At 36.6% G+C, this 24952-nt stretch overlaps 2 protein-coding genes across 11 annotated transcripts; both read left to right on the top strand.

The window, feature by feature from the left end:
- Window positions 1–1789: 1789 nt before the first annotated feature.
- Window positions 1790–5824, top strand: LOC105046393 (uncharacterized). Its single transcript, XM_010924965.4, has 6 exons — window positions 1790–2203; window positions 2300–2892; window positions 4155–4344; window positions 4463–4527; window positions 4624–4834; window positions 5233–5824. Exons 1-6 carry the CDS (start codon window positions 1907–1909, stop codon window positions 5503–5505), a joined length of 1629 nt encoding a protein of 542 aa, XP_010923267.1. The 5' UTR covers window positions 1790–1906; the 3' UTR covers window positions 5506–5824.
- Window positions 5825–10140: 4316 nt separating this feature from the next.
- Window positions 10141–19746, top strand: LOC105046378 (TSL-kinase interacting protein 1). 10 transcript variants are annotated; one of them, XM_019850407.3, is made up of 16 exons: window positions 10141–10332; window positions 10435–10469; window positions 11154–11214; window positions 12153–12351; window positions 12483–12565; window positions 12652–12699; window positions 14746–14855; window positions 16236–16320; window positions 16434–16698; window positions 16899–17069; window positions 17187–17290; window positions 17646–17887; window positions 18013–18391; window positions 18493–18891; window positions 18970–19104; window positions 19196–19746. In XM_019850407.3, exons 4-16 carry the CDS (start codon window positions 12216–12218, stop codon window positions 19412–19414), a joined length of 2376 nt encoding a protein of 791 aa, XP_019705966.1. In that variant the 5' UTR covers window positions 10141–10332; window positions 10435–10469; window positions 11154–11214; window positions 12153–12215; the 3' UTR covers window positions 19415–19746. The 10 variants fall into 10 exon arrangements, with proteins under 10 accessions (XP_019705966.1, XP_073108643.1, XP_029121969.1 ...); XM_073252542.1 differs by having other exon boundaries at window positions 12135–12351; XM_029266136.2 differs by having other exon boundaries at window positions 11131–11214.
- The last annotated feature ends 5206 nt before the right edge of the window (window positions 19747–24952 follow it).

Below are 24952 nucleotides of genomic sequence, written 5' to 3'. Positions count from 1 at the left end.
AATTAAACTAGGTGATAATATCTACTTAATCATCTATGTATCCCAAATCACTTTAATGTAGATTGCCCTGTGTGGTACCATGTGTTATTAATATTTCATTTTTTTTGTTTGATCTTGGTCCTTTAGAGATAGGACCACTTCTCATCGTATACAAGTTCATATACTATTTTATCTGTGCAGTATGACATCTCATACTTGAGACAAATTATTAGAAAGATTGTTTCTAGCTTCACCTAATTTTGATCAAGTCATCTCTAAAATGCTATATACTAGAGATCTTACTATCTTTGAAATTGCAGTTTTTTGTAAAATCTGGATGACATCCTTTACTCCATAAATATGATACTAGAAGATGTAATATACTAATTTCAATTTTTATTTGTAATGCTGAAACTGTCCGTCTGGCCCCTTTCGTCATTTGTCTAAGGGCGGATTTCGAATTAGATTGGATTTATTGTGGTTCGGCACAACAAGTAGGATATGCCGCCTCGAATTCTTCTTCATCAAATGATATCTTAGAAATTCTATAATAATATTATAATTTGCAATGACATTCTATAATGATACGAAAAGATTATTTTATAATGAATGATATTCTACAATGACATTCTATAGGACTATTTTGTAATGACATTTCTATTTGCAATGACATTTCATATCATATTTTATGAAATTCTATATCACATTATTGGCTAATTCATACATAGTTAAGCGATAGCATTCCATATATATAATTGACTTCATCTCAAAGAACTAAAACTAATAAATCATTGCAAAAACTAATTTTAGATATACTAGGACCACTGCATAATCATTTAAATTAATCTAAATACCACTAAATAGGATTAAAAATTCATAAACTCATAAAAAAACTAATATCTTTAGACTAATTCTTAATTTTAAGTTTGATATTTCAAAAACAAATAGCATTATCCTATACACCTCTTCTTGATAAACAAAACGATTCATATCATAAAATATAAAATAAAAAAAAATACAATGTACCTCTTTATCAATTTTTTGCTCACTTTTTTTCTCAGATTAGATAACTGGAGACTTCAATTTGAAGAAATATATGTTCAATTTTTATAATTTGAGATAGAATATAGCCACAAAATTATGCAAAAAAGAAACCCTCTATGCTAAAGAAGCACAATGAAGTTTGACGTATCTGACCTTAGATATGTTAAGTGCTACTTTATAAATTATAGATGGGTTTAGTTAAATGGGATCTAACCTCAAGTAGGTAAATTATAATTATCCATATTATTTATGTATTGCTACTATCTAATTGGGTTATTTTTTATTTATCTAAAATTGGAATTTTAATTTTGTTTCTTCATTTTGATATAGCAAGAATACATAGATAATTTAGAAAAATTGAAAGGGCTAGTAAAAAAAATGAGATGCCAAGCATGGTCCATTAGATCTGAGCCTTCCAAACAAATAGCAAAATAAAAGAAAGAGCACCAAAGCAAATCCATTCTTACAATCTTGAATCTATAACAATGCTTAGGGGCAAGATGGGGTTAAACGGAAAGAGCACAGCTGGAAGAAAATTAGATCAAAACCTTGGCGATTCGGTATCTCATAACTTCCTAGCTTTACATATCTAGCAATAAATTCTGTTAATTTCACAGTATTACTCCAAATCTTTTTTTAACATAGCATTCATGACCTAACCCTAACGCCACAAAGCACCCGGCAAGATAGTCGAGATCCCGGTGCTTTGTGTTGTTGGCAGGTAAAAACGCTAACTGTACCACAGAGAATATTCCCGGTTGGTTGGTTGGTTTATCACGCGGTAAGAAGTGCTTGTCTCCTCTCCTGGTCTTGCCCTTATCGCTCGGCGGTGTTAGAGGTGAAACGGTCTCTCGTCTCGCGCACTCCTCGCGGCGAATGTGAGATGCCCGCTCGGACTCTTCCTCCCCCGTTCCACATGCTGCCTATTACCCTCGGGAGATGGAACTCCACTTCCAGCCACCACCGAGACTCCGCCATGGGTTTGGGATTGGGCGGACCCCCGCCGTCGAGCCCTTCCACCGCTGATCCGGCCGCCGCCGCCTCCTCCGTCGCCAGTCGCCGGACCATCCCGTCCCTCCTCTTCTTCTGCCGCCACCGCCGCGGCGGTCTCGCACCCTCCATCTTCACCTGCCTCGCCCTCGCCTCCACCGTCCTCGTCATCCTCTTCTTCCTCCAGAGGGTATGATGACCGTATAACGAGCGTTTCCTTAACCCCGTGCCGATAAATCTCTTATGCGGAACTTTTTTATCATCTGTTCGCTCCTTGGTTGTTTAGGCGGTGGACGATGTGGTCGCTCGGACGAGGACGGTCGCCGGCCACAACCTGGAGCCCACCCCCTGGCACCCGTTTCCCCACAGCAAGGTGCGCCCGGACGCCTCCACCGTCCTCCGCTGCTCCTATCTCTCCTGCCCCCGCCTCCGGATCACCCTCCCCTCTCACGCCTCTTTCGATGAAGATGGAGATGCCGGCGATTCTCCGCAGCAGCAGTCGTGCCCTGCGTTCTTTAGTTCGATCCACCGAGACCTGGAGCCATGGAGGCGGTCCGGCATCTCCCCCGCCATGGTGGTGGAGGCTGGGAAGCACGCCGCCATGCGGGTGGTCATCCTCGACGGCCGCCGCCTCTACGTCGACCTGTACTACGCGTGCGTGCAGAGCCGGGCCATGTTCACGATCTGGGGCCTGCTGCAGTTGCTGAGGAGATACCCCGGCATGGTCCCGGATGTGGACTTGATGTTCGATTGCATGGATCGACCGGCCATCAGCCGATCCGATTACCAGGATGGCAGACCTCCTCCGCCGCTCTTCCGCTATTGCACCACCAAAGATCATTTCGACATCCCCTTCCCTGACTGGTCCTTCTGGGGCTGGTAAGAACACCTTCTTCCCATCCTAACAACTCTAGTAGTGTAGCATAAGGCACTGGAGGACTTTCCCAGCCTAAACTGAGGCAAGAGATCTTGTGAGGGAGGAATTAGTACTGAACCAAAGTAAGAATTCGTGAGCACAAAGGCAATGGGTGGTAAGACCAAGCAAAATTTTAGTAAGGTGAATTAATTGCACGCGCACTTCCAAATGCATGCCGAATATAGGTGAGATTCTGGCAGGCAAGATTCTCTGGACTCATGGATCACATATGCACGGGATAAGTTTCCATCCTAGATTTATGGTGGTAGATCAGTTGAAACCCTAGTGACATGGTTTGCTTGACATAGGAGTCACTTATAGAAAAGTATAATGTGGTTCATGATAACATCTACACTCTATTTTCGTTGGATGGTTCTATCTATGGGAACATAACATTTGAAAATTTCGATGAGACACCTTTCAATTCTTCCCAGTCATGATGGTAACAGAAGACGACTCTTCCATTCTTCCAGATATATCTTTTCAGTCTTCAGGTTTGAAATCATATGGTAAAGGAAATCTCTTGACTAGAAGCGCAGAAGTTGAACTTTGTGGTAGCCAAAAATAAATGATTTATTGGTGCTACAAGAGGGAATACAAGGACGAAACCAGCAACTATGTTGGACAGCAGCTGGGAACAGATTATAGTGAAGGCTTTGATTGACTGTGAGCAAGAAAAAGGGGTATAATCAAGTTAAGAAGGGGAATCCAACGTTTGGTTGGACAGCATGAGTTGAGTTCAAAAGAAAGAAAGATTTTTTGACTCAGTCTTTTTTTTTCCCCTGTAAAGAAAAAACTCAATCAGAATAAAATTATCTAATCTACAAGAACGAAATTGTGTTATGCTTGATATCTTTAGTTTAATCTGCATCTGTCTTAATTCTATCTTTTCTTCGTAGTTTTTTCTCCCTAGAGTATGAATGAAAAAGTACAGAAGAAAATGAAAATGGTGTTACCATGTCTTATTAGGTCTCGAAATTTTTTTCCCTGTATTGTCTGCAAATTTTAAAGATCCTTCAATGTATAACCTTTAGAAGTGATTGGATTTCCACAGCCACATCCATGAACTAGTCCTTCTACCCTTTGTTTTGCCATTTAAATTGGATAGGTCTTGGAAGAGAATGTTACATTAGGAGTCTCTTTGTTGTACTTCCCACCTAATGTTTACATTAACTTGGAAGTAAGCAATCGTTCCACATTAAATACATGTGCAATTGTTTTGCAGGCCTGAGGTAAATGTTCGACCCTGGGATGAGGAGTTCAGAAGCATCAAGCTGGGTTCTCAAGCTATCAACTGGAAGAGGAAGGATAAAACTGCATATTGGAAGGGAAACCCATATGTTCAGTCACCCATAAGGATGGCATTATTAAATTGTAATGACACTAAGAAGTGGGGAGCTCGAATTATGCGTCAAGTATCAATAAGTGGACCTGAATATGTCTTGATAATTGCTATGTTGATATACAAATGTAGGCTCTCCATCATTGATCACATGACATAATGATTGTAGTGTGTTTTGTGTTCCATTGCAGGACTGGGTAGAAGAATCAACTTCTGGTTTTCAGAACTCTAACCTTTCGAACCAGTGCAACCATCGGTAAGCTGTTGCAGTGTTTTTGGTGGATGGACACATTTAAAATCCAAGTGCACCTGAATTTGACTATTTGTTTCATTTCACCTGGTCTTCTTGCAGTTATAAGATCTATGCCGAAGGTTTTGCATGGTCTGTGAGCTTAAAATACATCATAGCATGTGGATCCCTTGCATTAATTATACATCCACAGTATGAAGATTTCTTCAGTCGTGGTTTGATTCCGAAAAAGAACTACTGGCCTATTGATCCTACTAACTTATGTCAGTCTATAAAGTCGGTGGTTAACTGGGGAAATAATCATCAGTCCCAGGTGCTCCTCTCTCCAGCCCTTTGGCATCTTTCTCCCTCTTCTTTTTTCTTTTATATGGTTTATCCTGGAGGATATTATTGCAATGCTGCTGCCTTTAGGTACTTCTATGTGCTTGTTTTAAGTTCGATCATATTGAATTAATGGTATATATGAATGATATTATATTGCGATGGTATATAAACAGCAACAATTAGATTGTGATGGTTACATTATAGAACATAGGGGATACTGCCACTTGAGTTTAAGGTTGCATATATCAGCATCAAGAAACATGTATGTACACAAAAGGTAGTATATGTAACTCTGGAACGTTATGCATTTCTAGGAACCCAATGGTTTGTTATTTACATCTATATTGATAACACTTGACTGAACACTTATATGAGACCATGATACAGGCAGAGTCTGTAGGGAAAAGGGGGCAGGCATTCATGGAGGATTTGAACATGGATCGGGTGTATGACTATATGTATCACCTCATTGTGGAGTACTCGAAATTGCAGGACTTCAAGCCAGTCCCCCCATCTTCTGCTCAAGAAGTGTGTGTGGAATCTATTCTTTGTGTTGCGGACAATCAACATAGCCAGTTCCTTGAAAGATCATATGCATCCCCTTCATCCTTTTCCCCGTGCACCCTTCCTCCACCTCATAACGATGTTGGCAAGAGTTAGATGGAAAACCAGGAGAACTGGAGTGGTGGTATTCAGGAGATGGAGACGGATTAGGCTGAAAAGGTTGCTTAAGGGACTTCAAATCCTTGTTGGCTTTAAACTCAGGATCACACTTGAGCTGCATCGGTCCCCAGACTAGCATAACCGGGAATACTGCAAGTCTGCAAAGCTGAATAGAGGTGTCGACTGTCTTGTCCTTGCTCGAGCAATTTAATGACCAACATCTTGCAGACATCTTAGCAAACGAAAGTGCTCATCTGCTGATCAACTAGTCTTCAGGAAAAAAGGGCAAAAAAAAAGTGTGGGGGGGGGGGGCGGCGGGGGGGGCATCTATCTCTGTCAAGACTACATTTTTTTCTTCACTAAATTTTATGTTGTAAAAGTTATTGATCTTCTTTATAAAGAATTTATGAGTTCCTATTATTGATGAAATATTTAAATGTGTGGATGTATCATTGGTTACTCGTGGTTTCACATGACTTATTAATGAAATACCTTTGGAATCAAGGTTGTTCATGTTTTATATGGTTATACTTTGCTTCCCTTTCATCTCACTGCGTAATTTTGCCTGGACTTCATATTATATTTTGGTATCTATAGCCTTTTCCTTCAATGCAAGGGGGTGGAACCAATGTCTACAGCAGTGGTCGGTGGATCAGGTGAAGGCACACGACATCCACGAAAATTTCCTTTTCTAAAATGTAATCTTGGGGACTTTTTATCAAAATAATATTATTTTTAAAATAATTTATCAAAATAATATTTTTTTAAAAATATTTATCAAAATACTACCGCACGTCTAGGTTTGGCGGATGCGTCGGACAACAAAAATCGCCTTATGACAGGATGACTTATACAGTTGCCTTAAGTTATCGCCCTCTAATAGAGCGACTTAATGTGATTTAGCCAAAAAAAAATCCAACCTCCCTCTTTCCCGATACAAGAAACCTCCGTCCCGGGTGGCCCTCCCTCCCCTCGGCCCGCCGCCCCTCTCCCTCCTCCCCTACACGAGAATCCTCTTCGGTCTCCTACAGCCCTTCCTCTTTCAAAAAATTTTAAGACATTAATCAAAACTCAACTAATCGGGGAAGGTTCTCGTGCCGGAGAAGAAGAGGGATGGGGGCAGGTTGAGAGGAGGAGGGAGGGCTATCGGGGACCAGGGGTTCTCACATCGGGGAAGAGGGAGGTTGGTTTTTTTTTTTTTTTTGGTTAAGTTATGTTAAGTCGCTCTATGAAAAAGTGACTCTAGCAACCATAGAGTCACCCTATCTTAAGGCAACTTTATAAGTCGTCCTATCATAAGATGATTTTTGTTGTCTAACGCGTCTGTCCAATCTGATGTTGCACGTACTTAGTCAACGCAGAAAGTCGTCCTATTATAGAGCGATTTTGCCTTCGATAGTATTTTAATAAATATTTTTAAAAAAATATTATTTTGATAAATTATTTTAAAAATAATATTATTTTGATAAAAAATTTTAATCTTGATCTTATTTTTTTAATATTTTTGCTACTATTATTTACCTTTTTGGCTTAAGCATCGTGCCCTCAAAGTATGTTAAATTTCAGCTAGGTTCCTCCCTACTTTTTCTCGTCCGAAAGGTTTCAGTTTAAGTGCCAATGGAGCTCTTGAATGCCTATTCTCTATCGCTTTAATCATCATTCAATGGAAATAAAAGCCACCATTTGCCCACTGAAGCATTTCACTTGATTTTCATTGAATAGTATGATGGTTGTGACGATAAGTGTGTTATTGATTGTTTTTAAGAAAAATAATGGACTGATGGCGAAATTAGTGGAGTATGTCATTGTTCACAAAATATAAAAATTATTCTAATTTATCATGATAATTTGAAATAATAAGTAATAGTGGAAAAATTGTATTAGTAAGTAGGCAAAGGAGTTCTGAAGGCGTCCTCATGCGTATTCATTATAACACTAGCATAAATCCCGCGCATAGCGCGGTATACTGTTCCAAAAATCTATCATATGACATAAATATATTTCTAAATATTATTTAATATTTATTAAATATTATTTTTCTTTCCAAAAAAAATATGATGGACGTTCCAAAGATATGCCATATATAAATGTGGTATAAATATATTTCTAAATACTATTTAATATTTACTAAATATTATTTATTTTTAAATTATTTAAATATTATTTGTTATTTTAATATACACTTGGCAAATATATCATGTATATATGTAGTGAATGGAGGCTTTGTGCCTTCAATTCTAGCGAACCTTACATATATTTTAGAGTTTTAAATCTCTAATAATTTCATCAAAATTTGAATTTTTCCCTCCATACGTGACTTACAATGTGTGTGCATATTGGGCCCTAAAATTTTTTTTATATTTTAAGAGTCCTAATCAAACTTGATATCTATTTTTTTTAGAGTTTTAATTTTGGACTTTTTTCCTCTCACAATCTTAGAATAAATAAGAAAGAGACCTCTTTCATACTTATCCCACATCGTAAATTAACCTCCATGTTTATTGAATGCATATACTATGTATAAACATTTCAAAAATATACCATATAGAAATGTGGCATAAATATATTTTTTAAATATTATTTAATATTTATTAAATACTATTTGTCCTTCCAAAATATATACTTAAATACTATTTGCTATTTTCATTATATATGGCAAATATATCATGTATACACAGATATTCCAAAGATATACTATATATAAATGTGGCATAAATATATTTTCTATATATTATTTAATACTTATTAAATATTATTTATCCTTTCAAAGTATATGCTTAAGTATTGTTTATTAAATTCTTTTCTTTATATTCTTATTTACATTTTTTTTTTCCTCATGCACGCTCCCCTCAACTCTCACCCAGTGTCCTTTTAAGTTCCAAAATCCCAACTAACATTTAGATTTTGATTTTGTTTCAATCAGACTAAATATAAATTTATTTAAAAAGTGATTAGTCTATTTGCAATGCCAATCATTACTTCCATTATCGTTGTTCCTTCATGTTACAACCTGTCATAGATTATTGTAATGAGAGTCCTTTAAGATTTGAAAATTGTTAATCTTGGGCATTTGGCCAACTAAAACATGAGTTAAGTTAAAACCTAAGAAGACACGATTCCAAACATATCGATTGAGTTTTGGATGCGAGGTCAAATCTTACTTATTCTAATAGATCCAAAGTCAAATCTAGACCTGATTTTCTTAACGAGTTTGGATATGCATCATGGATTCGACTTGAATCCATACTATTTACAACCCTAGTGCCAGGATTTTTGGTAGAACGATGAAGTTGCCATCGGACCAAGTGTCATAAGAAAGGGGGTTTTTAGTTTTCCATTTTACTTCTAAACAGTGCCTAATCTTTTGTTCGAATTGCAATCATCCAATAACTTGCTTCTGCGATGCCCTTTTTGCGAGCTTCTACTTATGCTTACTTTATTAATCTTATTATTGCACCATCTAGGCTGCTGTCAAGTTGGACTGGGGATGGGCCGATCCAAACTCCATCATTTTTTAGTTGTGTCAATATATTGAGCCCAAATCAAGAACAATCCCTGTGGGTTGGATCGGACCAGATTCAATAGCAATTTTATCTATCCAACCACAGATCATGATAGGTATATATAATTTATTTGTAATTGTGTCCAAAACATATTATGCAATAAAGCAATAGTAAGCAAAATGTAAACATTTGATTGACAACCACACATATTTATAAACACATTAAATTATTGACAAACTATAGTATGAGAAGACTAATTGTCATGTTCAAGGAGGGTTTTGAAATATATTGTATACTAGTGTTGGATTGGTTGGGGTCAATTCAAATTCGCATTTGCAATTTAATAATCCAAATTTAATTTACATCAAAAATGGTTCATGTTTTTAAATCAAGCCTAATCCAAATAAATTCTATTTAGGCTATCAATCCAATCTATTTGTAGCCTTTGCCCATTCGTATAAATTTGTTTTAATTTTTTTTTGCGCTGAAATTGTTAGCATGTCTTCAAGATAGATTGCATGCGAAGCAAAAAGACAATATTATCTCCATAGAAAATCTATTTGATTATATGGTGAATTCATGAGGTTGATATCTGCTATATTTGTGTAGCTTGCTAAGCAAACAACGTTTGTATCTATTCAAGACAAACTCATGATCCTGAAGAAAGAGGATATGTTTCATATGTAGGTTATCACTTCATATTTATCATCGTCATCATCATTTCTTCTCAAACAGGCTAGTTTCTTGGAATTTAAAAGCTCATGCAATAATGTAGTTAGAAAGCAGAAATTTCAAACAAATATTTCATATTTGGTATTCCTATTGTTCTGTTTTAATTTACATATAATCAAGAAAAAAAAGATGGAATAGACTACATATGAAACCTTTTGTTTTTCAAAATTAGTTATAAGATTTTTAGAGTTTTTGGTGGCAAAGTTTTTATTCTTTTTCAGAAAAAAGAATGAAAATGGAAATATAGAGTAGCCGGAGTTTTATTCCAAAAAAAAAAAACACAAAATCCGGTATGATACCAAACAAGCCCAATAAATTTAAATTTCACCCTCCACTTGGCTTTGTGGAGTAGAAATTTATCATTTCTTGTTTTTCTGGGTGCGACCCGGACCTGGACCGTGTGACCGAACAAGAACCGAGCCTTCAACGTCCCAAAGCCCACGGGCACCCTGCTCCTCTCGCTTCTGTCTCTCCTCTGCTAGGGCGTAGACCAGTCGGCCTTTCCCTTTCCCTCCCCTTTTCTGGGCTCAAGAACCGCCGGCACCGGCACCGGCACCGACACCGACAACCAACAACGACAACCGCGCATGTGAGCATACTCCTCTCCTCCCTTCTCGCACACTTATTATTATTAGTATCATCCTCCTTTTCTTGGTATTCTTTCTTTCTTTCATTCTTTCTTTCTTTCTAGATCTCATCGTCATGCTCGAACTGGGACGCGATCGGGTAGGTTTGAATCGACGCGTCCGCAAAAATTCTTTGTACCGGACGGGTGCATGAGACCAACTTGGGAATTCTGAATCAAGCCTTTGCCTTTCTTTCTTTATTTTCTTTCTCTCTTCCTTTCTTTCTTTCTATTTGTGTATTCGGATGAAAACCCTAGCTCTATTATTGCCGTACTAGGCATCTACAAATAAAAGATCATTCCTCCATTCCCTTGAGAGAAACAAACACGCGGATCTTGCATGCTTATTGCTTATGTTCAATCTCTCTGAGTCTTATAGGCTGGTAATTTGGTTGGGGAAAGCATCAGTTTATGGATGTCGATTGTTTAGGGCACATCGTTTGTCAGGAAGGGGGATAAGTGCCCGTCCTGCTACACTGACGTATGGTTTGCAGGTTCTTTAATTCATCAAGAACGAAAACGTCCATTAATTTATGTTGTCGGAATGTAGGTGTTCTCTCGGATTGTAGGAATTAGGGTTTTCTATGTGGTTGTTGAGAGTCTGGTAGCTCTGCAAAAAATTGTTTCGGAAATAATATGTAAGACATGATAGAATAGTCTATGGTTTTTGTGACCGATTATGTCAACCATACACTTACATTTCTTTTCTGTTGCGATGTCATTTATTGTGGAATTTAATATGTTTATGTTTCATTATCTCAGGCTTTGTTAGACGCAATGTGCAGGGATAGGGGAACTTGAGGATTACTTGGATCATGGATTTATGGAAGCTATTTTCGGATTAATGTATGTCTGGATTTGTTTGTGTTGTTGATGCTGTTATGTGTAAAGAAAAAGAGTATATAGAATACATCTAGCTAGATGCATAATTCCTCAACCACAAGTTATGTCAAAAAATTTCCATTGATTTTCTCAAATGTTTAGAAAACTGAAGTCTAACTAAATACATGTTTAATTTTTGGGTAGAGAAACCTGCAACTTCTATTTGTCTTATGGCCTCAGATAAGCTCTATGTTGTCCATCTATGCTCTAGGTTTTTCTGACTTGGAAAGTTCACTTCCAATTCAAAGTAACAGAAAATAGAGATGCTTTCACCTTGCTCAGTATCAAGGATTTCACAATGGAATGTTCAAATTAACCTGTTGATGTTCTTGTCACTGGCTTTCTGCACCATTTAAAGTTTGGGCTATCCGTTTCATGTTAGAGCTTGCACTTCAAGCAGTCTTAGATTTGTCTTGTTTAGTCCTCTTTCCAACATTCAAAGCAAGATTATTTTTTGAGGCTGTCCTTTGTCTGATGATTTGGAGGAGAAACTGCACTCTGTTCCACATCTTATTCTTGGATCAATTTTGTTGTTTCCACACCTTTCTGCAATCTCACTTGATGTTTTCTTGCATTATTTATGAGCATACTTTTGTCTTAGTTTGAGTTTTGTTGTTTAAGTTTGACTTGTACTATGAGTCTGAGGATATTTTACTTTTCTATTTCAATGCTCTTGTAAATTTCAAGAGCTTTTTGGGTTTGGTGTCGGAGTTTTATTTTGATTGGGACTAGTGTCAAAACGTTCGATTCCCGTTATAGGTTGGGTTGGCAAGTTAAAATAGATCATTGATAAGATTTGCTTTAAAAAAGTTTTACATTTTTATGCTTGGGGTTTATCTCTGTGGTTTTAATATGGATTAAGACATTTTTATTGATGTCACCAGGCTTGTGTAAATTTCCAGGAACCTGTTTTTAGATGATGAAGTTTATAGAGAGCATGATCTAAGATATGAGGTCTGAGAATTATGAAGATAAGCACACCTATGGGTTCTCAGGTGGATATGGAACTTCGAACTCCTTTAGCAGAACATGTGCTGATGAAGGAGGCCGATTTTGCTTTCCCTTCATCCTCTCCAATGACTGTTGCTACTCAGAAGCCAGGTTTACTATATTAATTGTCTTAAAGCTTGCATATATTCTCCTTTTTGCAGTAGACATCATTCAGACAGATACTGATTTTTACTTCTCGTATGAGCTATATATTTACTCTGTTTTCTGGTGCTTGTATATAGCCAAAAAACCTACAAGACAATGGGCTGCTTGGACACGTCAAGAGGAGGAAAACTTTTTCAATGCGTTACGACAAGTTGGCAAGGTTATTTCCCTCTGATATTCGTGAACAAAGTCTTCTTTGTTGTATTTTCTAACTATTGGTGGTTGACATGTCATCTATTGTTACAGAATTTTGAGAAGATAACTTGTCGAGTTCAAAGTAAAAATAAAGATCAGGTGCACACATTTACAAGTGAAATGGTTTTTTTTCTTCCACATTTTTTTTCGCATGCTTTCATTTAGTAGTTGGTACATAGTTAGCAGCTGCATTCTTCAGTTCTTTATTCTTCATAAGCTAACTTAATTATTCGATGGGTGGTGGATGATATACTTTATCATGAACTATCTACAAGAAATAGTTATCATGAACTATATACATGAATTATCTTTGTTCAGATTTGAAGTTCACCAAAATAGCTTATTTAATAAAAAATGACATGATAGTTTTCGATTCTGTCAGAAGATGCTTGATGTATGTGATGCATCCAAGGTCTAGCTTTTTCTAACTATGAAATGCATTATCATAGAAGTTCTTGCTCACAAGTCTGTATTATATATATATTTTCTAAACTTTTAGATAGTATAGGACAGAAGAAATAAAATGATAAAATGACATTAAAGATGAAGTATGTTCTGAGGAGGTGCTGATGATAAAAAAAAAATGATAATCTGCTGGTTTTGGATCAGAAGAAAATGATATTTCTTGTACTTTGGGGAGTTTTAGGCTGAAAATAAAATGTATTGATGCTAAATGCACTGAATTTCCAAAATTTTTTTAATATAACTTCCCTATTTTCTCATTTTTGAAGGTTTAAATTTAGCTGTTTTTTATAATCCACATCCTGCTATCCATTTTCTATAAATTTTCCATATTTACTCGATAATTCAAAGCAAGAAAGTTCCACAGTTCTTGCTTGCTTTTACCACATTTACGTATTTAGCAATGCTTTAGAAAGATAAAGAAGCAATGAGGGTAGACTCCTTTGCCTCTTGATATCTCATTTTTCTGGCATCAGTTCATGTTGATCTGAGAAAATTTTTACCTTCTCCTTCTTTCGATCACTGATTGGGAGGGGAAGAACTTGCCTTTTGGGTCAGAGAGGGATAAACAGCATCTGTTCCATCTTCCACTAGCCAACTTGCAGAAGGAAATAAGTTGGGGACATTGAGGCAACATTAACAGTCCCTCGTTGCACACCATAATTTTGTAAAACGAGAAAAAAGCCACTTTTAGTCTCCAAACAGCAATGGAAGCCTATTTCAGGATTATCTTGCCGAAATTGGTGAAAATCAATGAGAACCAGCCAAAACTTCAATCCTTTCTATCCCCTTTCGTGGTCTTTCCACTTGCATTCCTTCCATTCATCAATTGGCAGGTGTTAACATGACCCTCGATTTCTCCTTTATCTCTACGATACTCTGCAAACTGAGGAATGTTGAAGCGAGTTTATAGCCACATCATACTAGATTTTCTAGTAATTTATATGAAAATGTGTGCCCTTGCTTTTTCAAGGGCACCCTTAATTTTCCCTTTGTTTGTGATGTCTTTGGGCATCATGCTTACTGAATGAGTTGCACATGCAGAATGTCCATAAGAGCTTATTTATTTTTTTAAATCCCAGGCCATATCGTCCAGTTGTCTCCACCATGAAAGGCATAATGCTTATGACAGAAGTTGGCAGTTCACATCCTAGATCATGCTGTCCAATTGATTAGTGCATCACTTAAGGTCATTCCTCATATTACACTTACACCTTAAAACTTTAGTATAGACATAGTCCAAATATGCTGAACCTTGTCTTTGACGCCTCGTTTGGGAGAGTCATTTGGTCAACTCTAGTATCCGGTAGCTTCTTTATTAAGATTGTTGTCTTAATTTGGCATGTCACCATACTTGTGTATTCATGGATGCAAATATAAGAAACAACGAAGATTATGAAAATCATGGATTTTTTTTCTAGTGCCAGTAGAATTATCTCCTTTCAATATTATCATAACCTTAGAGTACATTAATTTAATAACATTTCATTACTATAGACACACACGCACTATTATTGTGCTTCATATTTTTAAGTTTATATTTTTTATATATTGATAAAAATTAAATCTTCCAATGCATGAGTTTTCACTAAATCTGATAGTCATGTCTATGCACCAAAAGTATGATGAATTTGGAGTTTAATTTCTTAATCTGTGTTTCAATGTTTACTATTTGATATGCAGGTCAGGCATTATTATTATCGCCTCGTGAGACGCATGAACAAGCTTCTGGGTCCTGGTTTTTATCTTGATGCAAAAAACTCCAAAGATACCAATGCTGCAATGCTTCGGTGGTAACTATTTTTTTTTTGTTTATGATGTGCATATTAGGTCAATATTCACAGATCCCTAAGTTGCAAATACTCTTTCCATTGTTATAGTACATAACAGGAATGACAAAGTGTTTGGGTGGATGCTTAAGTTTTGTAAAGCTGACTCAGCAACATGTCCACACTTGTTGCATATCTTGGTATTAATTGGGGGGTGGGGGGGGTTGCTATAGTACTTGGTTCCCTTCTCTAAAGAATCAATGTTGGCATGCAAGCATTATTCCATCTTGTTTTGATGATATGAAGCATCAAGGGTTATCATCTCACGTAGCATCTGAGCCCATCAATCATTTGCACATCAAGAACCCATAGTTTGAAGTATCTACATTAGATAAATTCTTGTCAAAATTTAGTCTTCAAGCATTGTTGGCTTATAAAATTTTGATTGCTTTTGCATGATATCAGATAATTTTTAAAAATTAATAATTGTAAGAATTTTTTTTCCTTTCAATATTATTTCATAAGTTGATCCATAGCATGCCAAGATGAGAAAAATGATCCGTTTTTATGTTTAATCATTCATGATTGAAAATTCTTTTCATATCTTCCAAATAAACATATTGCCTGGGATTATTTTTCTTTACTTGTAAAAGCTAGACATGTACAATCAAAAGACATTAGACACAAGAAAAAGAGTGGTGAGCATTCAGCCAAGCTTTCAATGAGCAAGGTTTAAAGTTTCAGCTGAAACCAATACATCTTGACCTAAACAGATCGGTTTCTGCCAAGACTGACCCAAAATCGACCCAAACTTTTGGATTCAGTTATTCTTGGCCAGTTCAAGCTGGTTTGGCCAGGACCAACCAAAACTATTGTTTTATTTTTTTTACAGCTAAATATTTTGATGTTTTCTCAGATTCATTAGTACTACTCGACCACACATTTACCTCAAGCTCTAATGACTTAACCTACATTGTTTGTTTAAAGCTTTGATATTATGATGGGTAAGGTACACCTTGAGATAATGGACTCATGTTTTTATTGAGACGTGCCTTTTTTTTCTTGATTAGATGGGTATTTTAAATGAAATAGATTGAAAATGCTTCGATGAATTGGTCTTTTCTTAGATCAGTTATCAAAATGAAATAGAATGGAACATGCTTAGATGGATTTTCCCTTGCTTAGTTGAGTTATTGAAACGAAATCAAGTGAAATATGTAAAGACTTTGGTGTACTGTAAAATATTTGGCCAAGTTTTTTAATAACTTTTTTTAATTGACTTGACAATATATCATCTGTTAAATAATTTATGGCTTTTTCAATTTTCTTTTTTACTTGTCCAGGCCAATTATCTTCATTGTGCATCAAAAAATGAGAAGCATTAAGATCTTTATTGTTTTACAGGTGGTCTTTACTTGAAAAGTATAGCTGCACTGCTTCCAAATTGCATTTGAAGCCTCGGAGGTTTAAAATATTTGTAGAAGCTTTGGTTAGTTTTTTAGTCCTTTCTTTGTTCTCTTTATTTGAGCTATATTTAATTTCATCAGAATATGTAGGTAAACTCTTTTTTTTAGCATATGAACAAACAAATATGCTTTGTAGGAAAATCAACTTTTAAAGGACCGCAACAAAACTAAAAGAAGGCGTCCTCATGGAGATATTTATTCATCTACACCTTCCACACAAGTTGTCAGTAGGGCACCAGGGAATGATGCTCGTTCACTGAAGCTGCTAACTGTTGATGCTCAAACCACTAATAAAGTAGGAGCTACTAAAGGGGCTTCCTTCAAGCGCAATGTTAATGCAAACATGAATTTCAGCAAAGGAGACTCTAGCATGAAAACTGCAAAGCAAAAACGAAGAACAGGTGGTTTCCAAATGTTCTCATTTACATTTTAATTTCTGCGTTCAGCCTCTTCATTAATCCATGGTCATGTCCAGCTTCATGGCATGTTCTGATTGTCAGTGATATTGCATAATGAATCTCTAGCTTTAGTCTATGATTGAATTGTGTTGTATAGCTTAATACGTGGATAACTTTGAATCTGTTTACTCTTGGTTGGCTAGGTGTTGTTGCCTCTGCTGAATATAGAAGCTGGGAAGAGGCTGCAATGGCTGGTGTTTCCTTGGTTGCTGATGCTGCTGAACAGTTGGAGCGAGCAGCCAATGAAAGAAATGGTTTTTCTGATGGAGGAACCTGCAATATGTTGCCGAAAGAGATGTATAATAGTAATAATGGTATGGACTTCAATTGGACTGAATTAATTAACAACTTTGGTGCCTTCACTTTTCCTAGCCAGAATAATACTGATTTTGGTATTTTGCATGCTGTCCATGCTGTGTGAATATTGGTAGAAATTTGCTCACATCAGATTAAAGAAACAATTATGCAACCTCATGTGAAATTGAAGCTGCAGTTATTTCCGATAGATGAAGGTACCCGCAAAGCACTGGAAAAGGTATGATGATAATTCAGATGGGTCTTTTCAATTCATATTTGACTGTAAAATCAGAAGTTTTTAGTCCATCTCTATCATAATCCTTGGTGAAATGGTTTGAAAAATGCCATCCATTGCCTACTTGTGTGGATAGAAACTTCTTAGTTACATGTTTGCTTGCTTCATTCAAGGGCTATCCTTGAGAAGGCCTCTTTGATTGGTAAATCATGTATTTTGTTGCATGTTGTTGGGGACAGCAAAAACTGACCTAACTTGGTAGAACAGAACCTACATTGGATTCATTGATCTATATTGATTTCTAAATTGTTGAATTATGTTAATGGTGGTTATGGTCTTATCTTTTCTGACACCGTAGGATGCGCACAATCCACATCTGGAGCTCACTTTAAGTGCTCGGAAAAAGATATCATCGGTTCTAGACCATCTCAATCGCAAATGGGGCAACTCAAGCATTGCATCTGGAGAACTCATGCTTTTCCCCTATAATGTTCAGCTGGTGGAATTAGCAAGTTGCCGAAGGTGGACTATCAAAGATACTGCTGCAAGTGCTGCTGATGTGTATGCTACCATTGGTAGTCCAGCTGTTTTTCGTTTAAGGTATACAATTATCTACATAGCAGCATACTAAGCTAAGCATGCTATCATCTTGCCAAGAGTGCAAAATGTCTTTCTGAAATTAACTTATTGCACAATGTCTTACTGACACTAATTTCTCTGTCAAGGTATGGCTGGTTCTCCAGTGCAGAATTGAGGTCAGGGACTTTTCATGTACCTTCTCCAGATATTCAATCTGAGAACTGCATGCTGTCTAAAGGCATTCTCAATGGGAATAACATAATGAATGGTCCCGATGCGAAATGCATCAATGCTGATGCTCCACCTATCACGGAATTCGTTGGTCAACCTCAGCAGTTATCAGAAGATCAACAAACATCTGTGATAGCTCTTGCAACATCAAATATTGATCCTCCTGAGCCTATGAATGAAGTTAACTGTGTCGAACCTATGGATGAACTTCCAGAGAACTCTGGAAGATCACCTTTCTCCACGAGTGGAGAAGAAACTAAAGATCTGAGTGGTGGACCACAACAGGAGGATGAGGTATTTCTGTTTACCTCCATTAAAATTTATTCTAATCGATTCTCCAGCTGCATGTATTCAACACAGCATAATTTGTGAAATATGGAGCTCACCTGTTGCAGGTTAATGCGGGAATGAAATGTGTCATACTGTCTGCTGGAGAATGGGCTGATAGTCTAACCAACATAAGTGTTGGGGACTTGTTATCTGAAGCATCAAAAGCTGCTAAGGACGGCTGTCTGAATTCCCCTGCTGGAGCAAGTGTTTCATGTCTTCAGCAGATACAATTTAGCTGTGATTCATTTGATGCAGCTATTGCTGCTCATATATCTGGTCATCAGTTGCTGCCACCAACCATGCAGGCATCCCATGCATCTATATGGAATGCTGAAGAAACTTGTGATGAATTTTCCTTTCCAGCTATGCAGCAAGATGGTTCCAAGCCTTCAACCAATTCCTCTGTTGAAGCCTGCAGAGAAATTACTTATCCAAGTTCATTAGGGTTCCAGGATTATCTTAAGGTTTGCAATAATTATCTTATTCACGGAAGAACGGCTATCAGTTTCACTGGCATGTTTATTATTTATTGTCTTTGGCAGGAACTTGCTGAATCCAGACCTGCAGATGATCCTTCTCAGGAATGTTTGACTGCTGAACCTGAATCTGACAAAGACTTGTCTTTTGACGACAGAGATAATCCTCAAAAGGATCCCTGCCTCCAAGACATTTATTGGGTATTTCATTCTCTTCTGAATATTGATATTTCTCTGAGGTTCTTAGGTAATTCCAATGATGGAGTAACGTGATTGTTTTTTCTGTGTGCAGCCAGATTCTTTAGGTCCATTGGACTTGGATATACCGTCCCCTAGATATCATGGCCAAGATCTCGGATTTGGAGATAGTCTCAGTGGCTTGAGTCGTTTAATAGCCAGTAGCCTCGATGCATTTCAGAACTGCTCATTCTTCAGCTTGGAGAAAGAGTCATCTGCAACGGGAGCTTGTGGAGCATCCTTTCTCTTGGATGATAAAGTTCCTGGTGAGTAAAGTGACTACTTTGGCGAAGTGTTTTCATCTGCTGTATGAGTTGCTTCCAGATTTCTGCTCACCAATGCAAAGGGAGGAGTATTGGCTGAGAAGACAAGGGCTGTAGTCAATCAACAGTGATGATCTTTGTGTTTTTTCTGTACACGATCTGATTCAGGCTAATGCAAGTACATGATTGTGCTTGTTCTTGTTTGTACATGAACTGACAAGCACAGAGATTATCCGAAAGTTCTGTAATGTAAACAGGCTTGAATATCTCGACTCTTGTAAAAAAGCACGCACTAACAGTCAAAAATTTGTCCATAATAAATTTCCAGGTGTATGTGAGGCCACATGAGTAGCAATTTTCTCTAAATTGCCTACCTTGCATATACATTTTTTCGCGTCATCTCAATTAATTATCTATCACGCCCCAAATTCGAGACATAATACGGCCATGCTACCGAGGGATGGAGCCCACGATAACACGAAGCCAATTCATCATAATCATCTAAAATTCATCAAATAAAAAAAATTCAATTCTATTATTCATCAAATAATCGAATCAATATTGGTTCAGAGCATCTAAATCTAAAAGCAAGTACTAATCCGAATCTCAACATTCATAAATAACTACAAATTCATGATTATAAAATAAATTAAACTTCTGTTGTCAAATTTTTCAGCTTGCTATGCCAATCTTCAAGCTTGAATTTTTTTTGCCGATCCTAACCTTATTTCTCTGTTCAAACAAAAAGAAAATAAAAAGAATATGAGCTACACTAGTCCAGTAAGTAGAACTTGCGCTTCCTTATCGGATCAAGCATAAATTTTTCATGATAATGCAATATTTAGAAAATGATAGATAATACAAAATAAAGCATTTCATAGAGCATATAACAAAATAAGTTATAAACTCATCATGCATGCATAAATCATGTATATTTCACAATCATGAATCGTAAATCATTTTCATCATGTATTCATGTCATGTTTCAAAACATTGCTCACAGATATTCGTACTAAGGTTACTATTATATCCGTGACAGGGTCATGTTTCTTAATCGACAGAGTTCTTAATTTATGTGCCAACTTTATATCCGCTGGCAGGGTCATGTTTCGTGTGGATGCTAGCTCCGGATGTCGACCTTCCCGAAGGGATTCATTCATAGCCATCTGAGAGCCTTTGAAATCATTATATCTTTTTCTTAAAGCATACATATACATAGATGGAAAAACAATGAAATTCATGATTCATAATCATGCTATTTTCATAAGACATATTTATGAAATCAATGCTCATAATAAAACATGCTTTTTCATATCACATATGCCGATCTTTATTTTATAAAAAATTATGATTTCATCAATAGCAATTCTTTACATAAAAATATGATTTTTTTAAAAAATAAATAAGGAGCATAAGATCCACTTATCTCGTTCATCTTGATCTTCAGACTTTATTAAAAGAATCAGCTAATCCTATTTAAAATATCAAATCATCATCAATTTCTATTCCATAAATATAATAAGATTAAATCATAAGGAAAGAGGATTGTTGTCCGGATGTGTCGGTCCATCCAAATACCAGGGCAATTCAGAGTCTCTGATCTGAGGGTCAGATTTAAGTGACTTGATCAAGAAATCGTGAAGCACAGATCGAATTAAGGTCAAGATCAATCAATAGGATTCTTTAATAATGAATTTGAAAGATCCTTGATATGATCAAATGAGGTTGACATACAGCACGGATATCAAAGCAACTTCGGATCATCTTGTTAGAGTCAATATGAGCTTCTAAAAGATAAAGGCATGACTCGATACAGGATTCATAGACCTTTTTTTTTAGAGAGAGAAAGTCGATCATGAGAGAGAAAGTAGAGAGAGAAAGTGGAGAGAGAATCTTCGTATCCTTCAAAAGTGACAATCATGATTGAGATCATCAGGGGTTATATCAGGATGACTTAATATGGATTAACCATGATCGATGTTATCAATTTCGAAGAAGGATCAGATTAGGATCTAATCTACTGCACGAATTTCGGAGCAGTCTCAGATCATCATATTTTCATCTCAAGTTTCTCCTAGGGTCTGTGATGCAATCAGAGAGAGAGAATGACCCTAGAGAGACAAAATCCATAAAAAGAGATAAAAAGATCTAGAGAGAGAAAATAGGGAGAAAATCTAGAGAGAAAAAATGGAGAGAGAATGTAGATAGAGAAAGTCCAATTCTAGAGAGAGAAAGACTTAAGAGAGAGATGAGAGAAACTTTCTCTCACATGTATTTTTTTTATTACATTTTTCTTTTCTTTTTCTTTTTCTTTTTCTTTTTCTTTTTTTAGAGAGAGACAATAGAGAGAGAGAAAGAGAGAGAAGAGAGAGAAAGAGGGAGAAAGAGGGGAGAGAGGGAATTTTTCTCTTTTCTTATTATTATTTTTTTATTTTGTATTTTCTTTTCTTTTCTTTTTCTTTTTCTTTTTTCTTTTCTTTTTCCTTTTTTCTTTTCTTTTTCCTTTTTCTTTTCTTTTTCTTTTCTTCTTCCTCTTCCTTCTTCTTTTCTTTTCTTCCCGCGGCCTCCCTTGGCTGAGACAGGGGAAGACCGTGAGGTCCCCCCCCTTGGTGGCCCAGGCTTTAGCGAGATGGTGGCTTGGCCGGAGGTCCGGCAACGGCGGCCGACCCTGTGAAGCCGGTCAGCGATGGGGTTCGGCCGGCAGACTTCTTTTTTTTTCGAAAAACAGGGAATCCATCCCCTTTCTTCATGATTTCCGACTTTTTGGCCGGTCGCCGGTGGCTAAGTGCTCAAGAGAAGAGAGGGAGATGGATGGGAGTCCGATCTCGGGGATGAGACATCGAAATCGACGGCGCCGGTGGCCGGAAAAGAGAAAGAAAGGCTCGGCCAAACAAGGGAAGAACAGGGCCACCCCTATTCATAAGTTTTCCGTCGATCCCGACGGCCGGCGAGGGTGTGCAAGGCCATAGGAAGGAGGATAAGGAAGGGAAGAAGGAGGGTCGGAGCTTACCTTCGGCTTCGTTGAGGTTTCCGATGAGAAATTAAGGTGAACACAAGAACAGGGTTGGGAGCTTCAACGGAGAATTTCGGGAGAAGGAAGAGGGAGATCTCACGACTGGTCGAGGCTGGCTTTTGACGGGGAGAAGGGGGATTTATAGGGTTATTCCCGGGGATTTTCGATGGCTCCGGGGAGTTCTTCTCCTGATCGAACTTAGGGAAGTTGGGAGTCTTCGTCCTCAATTTTTTTTTTTTTTTTTGGGGCTTTGTTACATGGGCTGGGATTTTTACATGGGTTGGGCCATCACATTTTTCCCCTCTTAAAAAAAAATTTCGTCCTCGAAATTTAACATACCTTCATTTTCACATAAGTGTGGATATCTCATCTTCATATTATCTTCAAGCTCCCATGTGGCCTCTCTCTCTTCATGATTACTTCAATGAATCTTTACATACGGAATGATGCGCCGTCTTTAGAACTTGTTCTTTTCGATCAATAATTCAGAGAAAAAATTCTTCATAGGTTAGATCTTCATGAACTTGCAATGGTTCATACTTTAACATGTTATTTGGATCAGGTACAAATTTTTTTAGTGGTGAAATATGAAAGACATTGTGCACTTTAGATAATTATGGTGGTAAAGCTAGTTCGTAAGCAACATCTCCTACTCGGTTCAAAATTTCAAAAGGTCTAATAAATCGCGGACTTAGCTTGCTATGTCTCCCAAACCTCATGACACCCTTAGTAGGTGATACTTTTAGAAAAATATGATCACTGAAGTGAAATTTTAATTCTCTTCTTTTTCTATCTGCCCAACTCTTCTGTCTATCCTGTGCTGCTTTGAGTCTTTCCTTGATCAGATAGATTTTCTCTCTAGCATCCATTTATTATCAGTAAAATCCTTCCTTATTTACAACTAACGTATCTCATAATATCTTTAGATTTAAAGGATTAACATTAAAATCAGCAAAGTTATCATGTCCTTTATCCGTATAGGTTTAGCATTCCAATGTCATCCAAATATATCCAACATAATATATCAATACTTCCCACTTCATTCTAGGGTCAATACTTCTCGTGCTCAGATCAACTTTGCTAATTGAAATCTAGGATATCACTCGTCAATTCTATTATAGACATCATATGCCACTTATGCATAAATTTCATCATAATGCCTATTGATTCGAAATCAAATTATTGAATCCTTTCTTTTATATCTATCATGTTCCTCATGATCTTAGCCTCAAATTCACATATCACTAAAGTCACAATCCCGAATAATGATAACCTTAAGCTCAAATACCACTAAAGTCATATTTTCTAGTGATCATAACCTAAACTTTATATCATTCTATCACATCCTTAATGATCATAATCTTAAGCTCTGATATTATCCATTATACTCCACTCGGTCACATCCTATTGATCATACATAAAATTTTGATATCACTTTATAATCTCAATGATCTTAAACCTAAGCTCTGATATTATTCTATCATATCCTAATCATTTATATCATAATCTCCAATGATTATAACCTAAGCTCTGATACCATAAAATGTCACGCCCCAAATTCGGGACATAACATGGCCATGCTACCGAGGGATGGAGCCCACGATAACACGAAGCCAATCCATCATAATCATCTAAAATTCATCAAATAAAAAAAATTCAATTCTATTATTCATCAAATAATCGAATCAATATTGGTTCAGAGCATCTAAATCCAAAAGCAAGTACTAACCCGAATCTCAACATTCATAAATAACTACAAATTCATGATTATAAAATAAATTAAACTTCTGTTGTCAAATTTTTCAGCTTGCTATGCCAATCTTCAAGCTTGAATTCCTTTTGCCGATCCTAACCTTATTTCTCTGTTCAAACAAAAAGAAAATAAAAAGAATATGAGCTACACTAGTCCAGTAAGTAGAACTTGCGCTTCCTTATCGGATCAAGCATAAATTTTTCATGATAATGCAATATTTAGAAAATGATAGATAATACAAAATAAAGTATTTCATAGAGCATATAACAAAACAAGTTATAAACTCATCATGCATGCATAAATCATGTATATTTCACAATCATGAATCGTAAATTATTTTCATCATGTATTCATGTCATGTTTCAAAACATTGCTCACAGATATTCGTACTAAGGTTACTATTATACCCGTGACAGAGTCATGTTTCTTAATCGACAGAGTTCTTAATTCATGTGCCAATTTTATATCCGCTGGCAGGGCCATGTTTCGTGTGGATGCTAGCTCCGGATGTCGACCTTCCCGAAGGGATTCATTCATAGCCATCTGAGAGCCTTTGAAATCATTATATCTTTTTCTTAAAGCATACATATACATAGATGGAAAAACAATGAAATTCATGATTCATAATCATGCTATTTTCATAAGACATATTTATGAAATCAATGCTCATAATAAAACATGCTTTTTCATATCACATATGCCGATCTTTATTTTATGAAAAATTATGATTTCATCAATAGCAATTCTTTACATAAAAATATAATTTTTTTAAAAAATAAATAA

Source organism: Elaeis guineensis, chromosome 2 (assembly GCF_000442705.2).
Source record: "Elaeis guineensis isolate ETL-2024a chromosome 2, EG11, whole genome shotgun sequence".
Taxonomy (NCBI): Eukaryota; Viridiplantae; Streptophyta; class Magnoliopsida; order Arecales; family Arecaceae; genus Elaeis; species Elaeis guineensis.
This window is presented reverse-complemented; position numbering and strand designations above follow the sequence as displayed.

Excerpts from the sequence above, each read along its gene's own strand:
- LOC105046393 (XM_010924965.4), top strand. The coding sequence starts at position 1,907 with ATGCCCGCTCGGACTCTTCCTCCCCCGTTCCACATGCTGCCTATTACC. Across the intron at positions 4,528-4,623 it reads TCGAACCAGTGCAACCATCG|TTATAAGATCTATGCCGAAG; the intron begins GTAAGCTGTTGC and ends GTCTTCTTGCAG. Across the intron at positions 4,835-5,232 it reads GAAATAATCATCAGTCCCAG|GCAGAGTCTGTAGGGAAAAG; the intron begins GTGCTCCTCTCT and ends ACCATGATACAG.
- LOC105046378 (XM_010924949.4), top strand. The coding sequence starts at position 12,216 with ATGAAGATAAGCACACCTATGGGTTCTCAGGTGGATATGGAACTTCGA. Across the intron at positions 17,070-17,186 it reads GATGTATAATAGTAATAATG|AAATTTGCTCACATCAGATT; the intron begins GTATGGACTTCA and ends GAATATTGGTAG. Across the intron at positions 18,892-18,969 it reads GGTTCCAGGATTATCTTAAG|GAACTTGCTGAATCCAGACC; the intron begins GTTTGCAATAAT and ends TGTCTTTGGCAG.